Source organism: Nanorana parkeri, unplaced genomic scaffold (genome assembly GCF_000935625.1).
Source record: "Nanorana parkeri isolate BGI_ZX_2015 unplaced genomic scaffold, ASM93562v1 scaffold454, whole genome shotgun sequence".
In the NCBI taxonomy this organism is placed as follows: domain Eukaryota; kingdom Metazoa; phylum Chordata; class Amphibia; order Anura; family Dicroglossidae; genus Nanorana; species Nanorana parkeri.
Genome location: NW_017306722.1, coordinates 657,621 through 671,635, shown reverse-complemented (window position 1 = coordinate 671,635; position 14,015 = coordinate 657,621). Strand labels below are relative to the sequence as shown.

The 14,015-nt window shown below is 41.1% G+C and overlaps 1 protein-coding gene across 1 annotated transcript in view; it reads left to right on the top strand.

The window, feature by feature from the left end:
- The window catches only part of CCDC146 (coiled-coil domain containing 146), a 70,207-nt gene that overhangs the window by 18,712 nt on the left and 37,480 nt on the right, over positions 1 to 14,015 (top strand). The window contains exons 2-3 of the mRNA XM_018560436.1: positions 6,308 to 6,390; positions 9,532 to 9,741. Of these exons, the coding sequence (XP_018415938.1) occupies positions 6,308 to 6,390; positions 9,532 to 9,741 (293 nt within the window). The remainder of the gene's footprint in view (positions 1 to 6,307; positions 6,391 to 9,531; positions 9,742 to 14,015) is intronic.

The window sequence follows — 14,015 nt, the reverse complement described above, 5'->3', positions numbered from 1 at the left end:
TTGAAGGGGCTTCTGATGTGAAGGGGGGACACTGATGTGAAAGGGGGGCTCCTAATACTAATATGAAAGAAGGGCTCCTGATGTAAAGAGGTTTTCTGATGTGAAGTGGGGACACTGATGTGAAAGGGGGGACTCTGATGTGAGAGGGTATTCTGATGTGAATGGGGTGCTCCCGATGTGAAGGGGAGGTGATGTGATGTGATGGGGGGGGGCTCCTAATGTGAAGGAGGGGCTCCTAATGTTTAGTGAGGCTTCTGATGTGAAGAGGCTTCCTGATGTGAGGGGGCTTGTAATGTTAAGGGGGGACGCTGATGTGAATGAGGAGACTCTAATGTGAAAGAAGTGGGCTCAGATGTGGAGAGAATTCTGATGTGAAGGGGCGATTCCCACATTTATTTTTTGTGTTTTTGCATGGTGTTCCCCTTTAAACTCCATACCAGATCCCTATCTTGGATAAGATAATGACCTGGTAAAAATGTTTGGAGGACCTACACATAATGTTTTATATTTTTACATTTATGTTTTCTTACATTTTAAACTGGGTTCCTCGAGATTTTGTATACCTTCAAAGGGTGCCGTGACAAAAAAAAAAAGGTTGAGAAATGCTGACCTACACCCAAGAACAAAAAATTGAATATATTGCAGCCTAGCAGTCTTTTGATGTGCTGGCTGCATCTCTTGTATAAACCTTCCGCCCAGCGCAAAGCTGGGTAAATGCCATTCGCACTGCACTACTGCCATTAGATGGCTCTGAAGGACATTTCTATGTTCCTTGGCGCCATTTAGTGGTAGCAATGTTGTGCGAACAACATTCACCCAACTTTACGCTGGGCTATAGGTTTATACATGAGCCCCTTACTGTCCTAGAGTGACTATGCTTGCTTACCAAAGTTATCATCTTTTTGTATACTGTATCTATAATAAGAAAACCTAGCATAAGATGCAGTTTCTTTAGATGTGTATGTAGCTCTGACCACCTGCTCATGGTCCTCTTGAAAGCCATAAGAAAGTGAAATATACAGTATGTGCATCTTCTTCTATTGCTTGGTGATTGTACACAGTGTATGGAGTCACTTAGGCAGCCTACGGTTTGTGCATAGTAAGGGTTAAGGGATGTTACATTAGCCGCTACATCCTTTTCTGTGATTCCCTTGTGGTAAGCATTATTTTGTTTTTCAGTTAATATAATTACATATATAGCATTTAGAACAGTTAGGTTTCAAGATGTAGACTATTATTTTTCATTGATTTGAATATCGAGGCTATAGAACAGCAGGGTTCTTAATTGGCATGCCTAAGAAATGAGGTGCAGTGTTTTTGCGCCTACTACAGTTAAATAAGTACTAAACTAGTTTGGTTTCCCTGTGTTTCTGAAGGCTGCTCCTCAGACTCTAATAGAGCAGACATAAGATCTAAATGACTTGGCCCTGAACTGATTGCTAGTACTGAGTCTTAAAACCTAAGTTTACGGTTCTGACCATGTTTCATGTTACACCCATATTTAGGGTGTAATATGAAACATTGTCAGATCGCAAACCTCCCTCCCACCCTCCACTTACCTGTATCATGGTGTTCTTTTCCCTGTGGGCATGTGTACACATTTGAAATTGGCGCGGCTGTGTGGGACTCTGCCCTATTGGGAACTGCAAGGGAATCTAGGAAAGATAAAGCGAAGCCAACCTTTTTGCCTCCCCTCATGCACTCAGATGTGTCCAGTGATCCTTGATCATTTTGGAAGTTTTATAGGACAAATAGGGGTTTCTGTAAACCTCTATTTTTAAACCAGTGGTTCTCAACCTGTGTAACCTCAGGACCCACATTTGTCCTTGGTCAATAAGTCATGATCCAAGTTGCACTGCAATGGAACGCACGGCATTGCAATACAGAGCGTTCCGATGCTGGCAATCAAACTGTGGGTTGGATGTGCTTTTGGGTGCCATTTAAATTAATGGCAACACACCTCCCAAACCAGAATGCACGGTAGGTGCAATTGCGCGGTACAGTGTGTTAATCTCCCATTTTTTTATATTTTTTTCAAGATCCACACAGTCTCCCTGTTTTCTGAGAACTGGAGTGGATCCTCATCCTGGGGTCCAGTGTGGGCTGTTGTGCTGTGATGGAGCTCCATCCATATGTGAATTGCTTGCACAGCTCCCTTGCACGCCCTGTAGAGGTGCCGGGAGCCAGAATTCAACATTTCTTCAGTCCAGGCACCTCTACAGGGCACGCAAGGGAGCTGTAAGCAAGGCACATATGGATGGAGCTCCCTCATGGCCATGGCCCCATCACACCCCACCTCAAGCTGACACTCAGCACTGGGCATATTTTGAATGGCTGCTTGGCCTGAGAACTGACAGTGCTGCGCCGGGGGGAGGCTGAGTAGCCTCTCACCTAGAAAAGTGGAAGGCATGCGGTGACCCACTGAACACAACCTGCCAGTTGAGAACCAAGGATTTAAATGGTTTTACATGATGACTTCCACATGCTATCTCATAGTGCAAAATACTGTGATTTTGTAAGTGCTTTTATATCATAGTCTCACAATTTTGGTATATGGCTTATATTCTTGAGGCTAGTTTACTCATCTTCCAGTGCACAAAATCTCTGTCTGATGTCTTCCCAATGATGTGAAACTAATAACTGTAAATTACTGTATTAAATTGCACCTGAACCCAAAACCTAAAGATCTGATATGTTATAGTGAATAAGATGAAATGTTAACTGTGTGCAAGTGGTATCCAGAAAAAATCTACCTTTTTGTGTTAAATTCCTGTTGAAAAACAGCAATATAATTACTGTGTCTACAACGTTATAGCTGTATATCTGCTGTGCGAGATTCGTGTTGCCCTGATTTCTAGTCTCATTATATTAGGGTGAGATTTGGTGATGTGCTGCTCATTTTTCTCCTTATGGGAGAGAAAACGTTATCTAAAGACCAGCAATGCAAGGATCTTCCTGTTTCTGCTGTATTGATTTTGTGGATCTGTGCTTCTTACACCTCCCCTGCTGCCACACCAGTTATCAGATCACCAGTCACCAATTATTATTATTATACAGGATTTATATAGCGCCAACAGTTTGCGCAGAGCTTTACAATATAAGGAAGACATTACAATCACAATACAATTCAAGACAAGATGGTAAGGAGGGAGGGCTCTGCCTGTGAGGGCTTACAATCTAAAAGGGAGGGGCAAGTGATACATGAGGAGGTAGCTGTGTGGGGATGATTGTTTGAGAAAGTGATTGTTCTGTGGTTAGGTTAAGGCGGGATAGGCTTCCCTGAAGAGATGAGTCTTAAGGGATCGCCTAAAGGCAGTGACTGTGGGAGATAGATGGACAGGTTGGGGTAGCGAGATCCATAGGATTGGAGAGACTCTAGTGAAGTCTGGGAGGACCAATAGAGGGGGTAGGCTATGACATAGGGAAGCAAATCCCTGCTTCTATTAGCATGGCCACCTTTACACAGAGACACAGGCAGAACAAGGTATGTTAAATCAGTAATGGAGAAAAGAGCATCTGAAGGGAGGCTGCAGGTTACTGGTGACTAGCGCTTTGCCCTCTGCCTGCCTTAGAAATTATCTAATTTGCTGAATATAGCTCTTGCACTTGTGCCAATGCTATATTAATGTTGCATATCTATGTAATAATTAAAGTTTAAACAATTAATGTAATTGACGTACAAACAGCTGTTTTTTCATCATAGGCTAGAAAAGTTCTTGGCTACACTCCTGTTTTGGAAAGTATGTTGCATTCTTGAGTGCTATCCATGTTTGTTCATGTGCAAGGCCCAGAATTACCCAGTATGAATGACTATGAATACCTAGTACTGTATATTGCATATGAAAATAATTAGATACAGTATTTCATGTATTACTTTGTGTTTTCTATATACTTAATTTTCACTAAAGAAGCTAATAGTGTCCAAAATGTTTATGGTATCACGGTAGTGTATGCAAAGTTTTATGAGATGAAAAACCACTAGGTGAGCATTGGCTCAAAAGGCAAAGTCACTTTGCAAGACAAACCGACATTGTAAATGAAAGAAATGGAGATTAAAGTACTGTTTTTTTAATATTTGCACAGTAAAAATAAATTACCAGTGATGAGATGTGCCCCATCTCTGGCCACTGCAGCATTTGATAAATTTCTGCGTTTTATTAAGCCCACATTGTCCTGATGGCGCCGAACATCCAGCACTGAGATATCAGGTCCAGCTGCAGTACACTCAGTACACTGAGTTACTTGCTGTACCCTATCCTCCATTCACAAAAAGCCTTGCATGATTTTCAATGAATGCAAGGAATTCTGTGATTGGAGGAGGGGATATTTTGATGTTCATTTGCATCACAATGCCTTGCACTCATTGAAAAGAATGCAAGGTTTTTTCTGAATGGGGGACAAATACAGAGGATGCCTTTGGCAAGAAAAGGATCCTTTAATAATGTATACAGTGTATACAGTATGTTTGTGAATTGACATATGGTTGTTTGCTATATATTACTACATGTTGTAATAGTTTTTTTAATAGCTCATAAGATTTACACAGACTCACGTAATATGTTCATAATATTTAATGGTGCTACCTGTCCTATATATAATACGCAGGATTTTGAAGATTTGTCAGATCTGCATATAGCATCTACATCTACACCTCCTCCCTTGGTCAGTTGAGAACCTCACATAGCTTCCAATACTATCTCTATGCTGATGACACCCAAATATATCACCCCCCAACTCACCCCCTCTGTGTCCTTGCGTGCCACTAATTTACTAACAGGCATATCAGTCTGGATGTCATAACACTTCTTAAAACTCAACCTTTCAAAAACTGAGCTCATGATATTTCCTTTCCCCCCAGCGCACCTTCCCACAACTTTTCCATTGAGATTGATAACACAAGTATCTAGCTCTCCCCCCATGCCAAGGTGCTAGGTGTGATCCTTGACTCTGACCTCACCTTTCTTCCCCACATCAAATCACTATCCAAATCTTGCTGACTTCACATTCATAACATTTCCAGAATGCGCCTCTTCCTCACAAATGAAACCACAAAGCTACTCATCCACTCATTTGTTATCTCTTTTCTTGAGTATTTCAACTCCCTTTTCATTGGCTTACCTCTACACAGGCTATCCCCCCTTCAGTCTATCATGAATGCTGCTGCTAGACTCATCCATCTAACCAACCGCTCGGTGTCTGCAACCCTCTATCTGCCAATCCCTGCACTGGCTTCCAATCACCCAAATGATACAATTCTCAACTCCTTCCCCAGCTATATCTCAAACCTTGTCACAAAGTATCACCCTTACTGTTCACTTCACTCCTCCCAAGACCTCCTGCTCTCTAGCTCCCTCGTCAATTCCTCCCATGTTGGCCTCCAGGACTTCTCTAGAGTCTCTCCCATCCTTTGAAACTCCTTACCCCAACCTGCTTGTCTATCTCCTACTCTGTATGCCTTTAGGAAATCCCTAAAGACTCATCTCTTCAGGGAAGCTTATCCCTCCTAAACCTAACCACTGAACAATCACTTTCTCAAACAATTCATCCCCACACAGCTACCACCTTTTGTATCACTTGCCCCTCCCTTTTATATTGCAGGCTTTCATGAGCAGGGCCCTCCTTACCATCTTGTCTTGACTTGTATTACTTGTATTATCACTTTAATGTCCTCCTTATATTGTAAAGTGCTGCACAAACTGTTGGTGCTAAATAAATCCTGTATAATAATAATAATAATAATAATAACGGCAGAGAAGATTTCAAAAGTAAAGAAGGGACGTAAAACATGAGTGCAGTGAATAATGTGCAAAATAGTCAGTCAGTGTTTTTAAAAAATGTAGGTTCTGTGCAGTTAGATGACCATCCTTGAAATGCACTACACCTATATTCCATTGAGAAATGCAAGTACCTTATTCGCAGTAGCTGATTGGACTTTTAGTTTCTCTATTCACACCTGGCAAAGGTAGGGTTTGGTTTGACCATGCTTCATGTCATATCTTGAATATGCATGTAACATAAAACATTTCCAACACGTATCAGAAGTGCTAGTTATAGCTATGGGTAGCCCAATCCCTTCCTGATCCTTTGCAGTAGGCACATAATTATAATATTTATTGCTACAATAAGCCTAGGGACATGAACTGAAGAAAATAAGGAGACGCTATGGAAAAGGTATCAAAAGAGAAAGATTACATGGTACAAAATGAATCTGCCCAGCTAATCCAGGCCACTCTATTTCAGTGACAATTAAAGAATAATTGAATTTGTCTGGGGTTAATGACATATCTTGCTATTTTGTTTCTCATAGCTTTTGTCATCTGGAAAAATCCCTGGAACCAGAGTGGCAGAGCTCAAGGCAAAATATACTTTACTGTATGAAACACTGAAAAGGTATGTTTCTACAATGTAATTTTAAATGTACTGTAAATTTCACAATTACAAATGTTTAGATATTACACTTTTTCCATAACTGGGGTTCCCAGATTATGCTACTACTGTTATTGTTTTTATCATAATGTCTACCAGCTGAATGCAGTATTGGGGCTTCTCTACGGGTATTCTCCATGAGACCCCATGTAAAATAATAGGGGTAGAGTGCTTAATGTCTTTTTTTTTGCATATATCTACTGCTAGCAAGCAGTAGATATATGCAAAAACATAAAGACAAACAAAAAAGTTACCAAAAAGGTAATTACCGTGTTTCCCCGAAAGTAAGACCTACCCCGAAAATAAGACCTAGCGCTATCTTCGGGGATTTCTCTAATATAAGATCGCACGCACGCAGCTCCTGCCCCGCCCACACGCCAGCCGCAGCTCCCGCCCGCACACACGCACAATGGAAGCGACATCCGCCGGGACCGGCAACAGCACGTCGCCTTCCGGGACCTCGTCCACTCCTCCCCCAGCCAGGTAAGACATCCCCCGAAAATAAGACCTAGTGTCTTATTTTGTGCAAAAAAAAAATAAGACACTGTCTTATTTTCGGGGAAACATGGTACTTACCTGTGTCTACATCGCTCGCTCCCGTCCAAAGATCTGAAGATTCTCGAGCAGCCATGCAGGATGATGGGGCGGGCGCATGCGCAGTACAGATCTTCAGCAGGGAGAAGAGGAGAGACCCACACTAAGTCAATGCACGCAGCTGTTCGCGTGCACGCCGGACAGACACCGTGGGGCAGGAAGAGACAGGAGTCTGCACTGGATTGAAGACTGGAACCAGTGATTGCTGAATACAAGTGGAAGGAAGAAGAGGATCGGATTAAGAGGCATCATTTAAGGTAAGTCCTTAAAGCAGCATGGGGGGAGGGGGGAAATATTTGTGACTTTAATGTCACTTTAAGACTGAAGACAACCCTAGCTGAGTGGAGGAAAACTAATGTAAGTATATTTTCAAGTAACAAATTGTATATCCAGATACCTAGCTATGCCTAATAAATTAACATTCACCTTGTTATTGCTCAGCACCCCATTGCAAACGGCATAATCCATGCAGCATAGAATGAATGGCACGGGGCACTCTCAGCTACACATTCACAAAATGAATTGTAAATATAGCTGGGGAAAATACAATATAAAAACAGCTGGATAAAAAAAAAAATCAAGTTCATTGTCATTTTAAATATTTGCCCTTTTTTAAAGGCACAGTCTACAAAAATAATAAAGGTACACTTCTTTATAAAAGAAAAAATGTGCATTTATTATTTTTTGCATTGGATCTAATTCTCTGACGGTGTTTGGATGCTCTGGATCCTGCTGATTTTCTTTCCTGTCCCACTGCGCCAAATTAAAAAGTAGCAGCAGCCTGCAGACAGAAGAACCCTCTGAGCTGTACCCCCTTTCACTAAAAATCACATCAGTATTCAGCTCTGCATGCTGATATGAAATCATCTTACATTCATTAGTTAATATATGTTTCTTTTACATACAATTACCGTTTTTCCACTTCCTGGCCCTCTTAGGCATTAATGATATAGCCTGTGCTTAAGAGATGCATCCTGGGGAGGATACATCACAGTACACTGCTGGAAAATCTCTTCTGTAAACTGCAAAATCTCACAGGGAAAGGCATTTTTTTTCCTGAGGTGATGTGCATGGTCACATGTCATAGTCACATGTGCCAGAGTTCCAGGAAGCAAAGGGAGATGGATTAATCCACCCTTAGTGAAAATCGCCAGAAAAGAAAAATAAGGTATGCAAAGAATACAAAGCCTGCAATTATCTACAGTAGAAGCATCTGTTTGTAGATCGTCATTACTAAACATTTCTAACGGCGTGTTTGTTGGAATTTTCAAGATAAGGGTAACATTCCTCTTTAAGGCTGCCAGTCTTTAGACCAAGTAGCCTTAAAAAAGTGTGTACACGTACCGCATGTATTCTGATTTCTGTATTTTTTACTTTCACCAAGTTGAAGAATTAATAACATTAGCAAGCACATTACAGCACACACCAGATTCCAGAAGCACTAAACTGTCACTGTCACATGGAATTAGCCTTTCAATTTGTGTATTGGATGCTACGTACCAAAGATAAATACTTTGGAATTTTTTTTCAGGCCCTGTAAGTCAAAGAATATCTTTAGACAAATGAATAGTTTCAATTTCATCTGTCAGCCACAAGTAGAAAGATATGAAAGCTGTAACACTTGTTTCCATTAGTTTGCAAACAATGATGATTACACTGCCCACAATTATGAAGTTAACTTTTGAACCCCGTGCCATTTAATGTGTATACTTACTGGAGCAGGGTTGTTGTGAACATTTTGTATAAAACAATATCATAATTCTTATGCTTAAATTTTTTTCCCTAAAAGTGTTTTTTGATTCTTAAAGTATTTTGCTTAGTTTAGCGCAGGCGTGACACCATAATTTGATGTTATTGTATGACAATCAAATGTTTTTGAAGAAGTAAAAAGTACACTGTTGGCATGAGACACAATGTAACTTTATGTACCTTAAAAAAGTGCCGCTTCTGACAATTCATAACTTGTTATTGTTCACGGATGTGGTTTTTGTATTTGTGTTCTTGTTCGCAGCAAGGAGCGTCTTCCTCTTTAGATGTATATCAGTTGTAAAGCTGTCTTAATATATCACACGAGATTGTGTTATCCCCATAGGTTTGATCTTAACACTTGTGGGCTTTATATACCCGTATTATATGCCACAACATCATTTATCTTCTGATTGTTACAATCCAACCATAATTTTAGGTCTTAAAGGGCAACTGAAGCCAAAACTTTATTTATCGTTTTGGATAAAGTGGAGAGGGACTAGAACACGAACTTAGGTCTTAATAGTGGGTCAATGTACTTGTGAAAGGACGCTATTATTCTCTATATGTTTGTATGATTTTGTATTATCTTTGCAAAATGAATAAACTTAATGAGGTACATCACAGCATTCATAGTCTGATGTCATTCAAGTAGTAAAGGAAAAAACACACTGATACGATCCTGATTCAAATTCCTAAATGTTCTGTTTATTAAAATGAGATTGCACGAAAACAGAGATTGACCTTATTATCAAAAATTTACAGCATACAAGAATCCGAAATACAACTGCTACAAGATGCTAAACGATTCACACATCAACTTGAACAACAACAACATGAGCTGCAAAAAGCTGATCAGTTCCCTGAGGACTCCAACACAGAAGTGTCCAGGATGAGGCAGCAATTATTCAAATATAACAACAATCTGCGTGAAGCAGAAGACAGAGAATATCGTCTACAATATCAACTTGACTGGTAATTAACCTTGAGTGAAAGCCAATTTTTCATAAAATGATCAGTCATGTATATCCTAAGCTATCTTCAGGGAGAGCTGTCCATGATTTTTTCTTTTCTTCACATAAGTAAAAGGTAAAAAAAACAGGATTATAAAATGATACTATTTAATACACAAGTGCCTCTACCTGGGCATACATTTCTTTTCTTTAATGTACCTAATTTTATTTGCAATTATAGCCATTGAAAATGATAATTGTGAAAGCAAACTTCTGGTATATAAAGAAGGGTCATTACCGATTGCTTACATAACCTCCCTAAAATGCTAAACATCCATAAACCATTATGTATATGGCTGATATACTAAAGCCTGCTTAAGTTTGAGCCTGAATGGTGTCAGGTCATCTGCCTGTATGTATGCTCAATTATCCTAAAGTAAATTAATATGGTTCTAAAAAAAATAAAATTTTTAATAATCCAAGGTATAAATTTACTAATCTTATGGTACAGAAATATCCTGGTCTATGAACTATTTCTGAGATATGCAACTCTACATGGGTTTATTAGTGGTGGTTTCTACTGCGACACTGGTGGTACTACTGCCCTATAATAATGTGATGAGGAACATGAAAATATCAGGTGATAAGATGGCAGCAGCTATAATACTCAAAGCCATTTTCCACACCACCTGCCCTGCATTTTTTTAGTTCAAGTCAAATGAATGGGATCAGAAATTTAAACGCATTAGGCTCCTTTCATTCGAATGCTCCGATCAGGTCCGCCTGTCAGTTTTTCAGGTGGGCCCGATTGGATGCCCAATGCAAGTCTATGGGCAGCCGTGTGTAAACCGATGTGCATCTGTTTACACCCCATTAACCCTGGCTCTGGCCGGGTCCGATTCCATTCAGCTGGACCAGATCGTGCTGGTCGTGTCTGTTTTCATCAAATTCATCATAGACTGGCCTGTAATTGCAGTTTAAAATTGTCCAGACAAGAATGTGACATCTGCTCTGCTACTGCTGTGATCAGAAGAGGATCCATGCACGGATCCTCTCCTGATCAGCCCGTGTGAAAGGGGCCTATTGAGCATTCATGCATTTTAAAGCATCACGTGTGAATTTATCCTAAAGAGGACCTGACCTGTTGCAGCTGTCCCCCCCAAAAAAGCAAGTACTAGTCAGGAAACGTGCCTGACTGCTAGTCATAGATGTCATACTGCGGATACACATATCAGGCTGTAGGCACAAAGGTGCAATTTTTAGGAGCAACTCTAGCGAAAATAAAAAAAATTCAGGGTACTGCTTAGGCACATTTAACATCTCTAGATGTTCGCAGTAACAGATCTTCACCTTCTGAGTGAAGCAGATGTCCTGTATTGGAACGCTGAGCATTGGTGGAATTTCTGCTACATTCAACCCCCACTGTGTCCCCCAGCACCCTGAGAGCCTCCACATCCCTTAACCTCCCACAGTAACCCGCAGTGTCCCTCAACCTCCCACAGTGCCCCCAGGCCTCCTGAATGTGCACAATCCCCACAGTGTCCCCAACCTCCAAAACTAACGCAAGTCTAAACAGTGCCACTCAGCCTCCCACAGTGCCCATGCCCCAGCTGCTGCATTGCCCCTTATTCTTCCACACTGCCCTCCAGCCTGCTTCAGAGCCTCCAACCCTTCCGTAGTGCCTCCAACCTCCAACAGTGACCCACAGAGCCCCCATCACTCTCCAGAAACAGCATGCCCCACAGTTGCCTCCAGGCCCCTCCAGAACCTTAATCCCCCACAGGGTCACCAAGTATGCTACAGAGTCTCCTAACCCCCTCTACAACCCCCATCCCCTCACAGTTGTAAATCGTTTCTGAGTTTTAATTGTCCTTCCCTCAGAAGGGTGACCCTTTTACTATTTACTATTCAGAACACTCAATGTATAGAAAGATGCTCTGAACTATCATATTTTCCAAGGAGTAGGAAAGCCACAACAATTGATGCTTGTCCATTAGATGTGTAATGAAGAATGCTTGACATTTCCATCCTCAGAGCAAATGCTGTTTGAGTCATATGATATTAAGACGATGTTTGACTCTGCTTCTTACACAAAAATCTATTGTCTTGTAGATGGACTGTGCAATTCGTTATGTCATTACTTCCTATTCATTTACTATCTTTAAAAAAATGTCAAGCTTGATATAAGATAATAGTAATGACAATATTTCTAGTACATTATGAGCAGAAGTTTCATGACAAGTGTGCGGCAGCTAATTAAAATGATAAATGTCATGGTTAAATATACATCAATGCACTGCTTGAAAAATGATTCATGTACCCAAAGTAATAGAATAAAAGGGAAAACTAGCAAAAATAAGCCGTGGTATTGTGATCACCTAAATTAAATGGAAAATTGCACGTCTGATATAAGTATAAGTATATGTCCTAGTGCTAAACGTATACACATATTGAGGTTATATTATTATTACACTATAAATGCAGTCTACAGGCATTTCTATTTTCATTACTGTTACAACTTTTACATGTCTTGGAGCTATGATTTGGCTCACTAATATCTGATGGATCACTCATTAAAGTGTATATTTAGGCAAAAAGTTTTAGATACAGTAGGAAAGGATTAGAACCCCATGTCATGTTTTTAATGCTGTCTGGTTCCCCACTATGTTAAATTAAACATCTTTTATTGCTTGGTGACTATTGCCACCAAATCAGGAAGTGTTGGGAAATCCAAAACTTTACAACTGCCACCAGAACATAAGAAGTGAGGTAAAATCTTCCAAATGGGAACACCTCTTCTGATGATACCTGTCTAAGAGGGCAGGGGCATATCTACAAATCTCTGCAGTACCCAGCACTTTACATTGGTGGCCATTGGATTATACTACTTACTTATAGCAGCACCTCTTACTACTATTATGCTACACTCCTGATAAAAGCTCACTTTACATTGGTGGGAAGTGAAGATGGCCCTTTTATTACATTGGTATTCATTTCAGAAATATAGTGCATTGGTAATTAAAATATGCCCCCCAGTTCTACGGTATAATGAAGGACATTGTAAATGTCCCTGCTATACATTGATGGTGATATGTCCTACATTGGTGGTCAGTGCAAAACTGTCAGTGTTGTATGTTAGTTGTCAATACAAATATAGCCCTATCATAGTTGATGAGCAGTACAAACATATTTCTGTAGTTCATTGGTGGTCCCAGCAAACACACTACTGTTATATTGTGGACAGCTTTCCCATAAGTTTGTTGTCAGTATAAACATGTTGCTTTTGTATATAAGTGCTCAGTTCAAACATAGCCCATTGGTCAGTGCATACATAACTCGGTCATAGTTGGTGGTCTGTTCAAAAGTATTCTTGGCATGTATTTGGGGTTAGGCAAGCATATCGGGTGTTGTACATTAGTGGCCAGTGGAAATGACCACTAATGACCACTAAATAGCCCTGTTGCAGTTTAATGGCTAGTGCAGACATGCTGAAGTTGGTGGTTAGTGCAAATGTAAACCACTATTTTATACATTAATCCGAGTACATCCAATTGATCCTCATACACCTGTGCAGTCACCAGTCAGTCATCCACAGCTGGACATAGGTGGACATTCGGGATTGTTCTTTTTGAGGTGGAATGCACTTAGCTGGAGCCCATAGGGAAAACAGCCTTGTGGTCATATGTGATCAGTGACTGTATAGTAGATTATGCATAGAACATTAAATGAAAGTGCAGAAACGTGAATAAAACATACTTGTAGGACAATAGAAAAACACACTACCAGGGCTGGATTCCCCACAAGGCCATGGCCTCAGGGCGGCAGGGAGTGGAGGGGTGGCAGAGCCTCTACTCCGGGGGTCTCAAAGTACCAGCCCGCGCGCCAGTTCTAGCCCGTGAACCAGTACCATTCGTCCAGCAGCCGGCTGTCAAGTCAGGTACGCCGTACCTGACTTGTAGGAACAGCTGCACGGTCTGGGTCTCTGTCAAATGCAGACCGCATAGCTGCTCCTGTCAGCTCGGGCACTCAGTAATACCTTTCGGCTGGAGCTCTGACAGTTCTGAGCTCCGGCCAAAAGGAAGCATTAAGGCCGTGACACACTGCACGCGAAGCAGCGCGGACCGGTGGCGCGCTGCCTTTGCGAGCAGTGTGTCATGTCACTTTCTTCTCTGCACCTCAGCTTGCGAGAGCTCGCAGAGCTGAGCGTGCCGAGATGAACAATTTCAACTTCAGCCAATCGACTCGCGCGTATAAACCGGCGCAACGGGATGCGACGTCTGGCCGGTTGTTACAGAC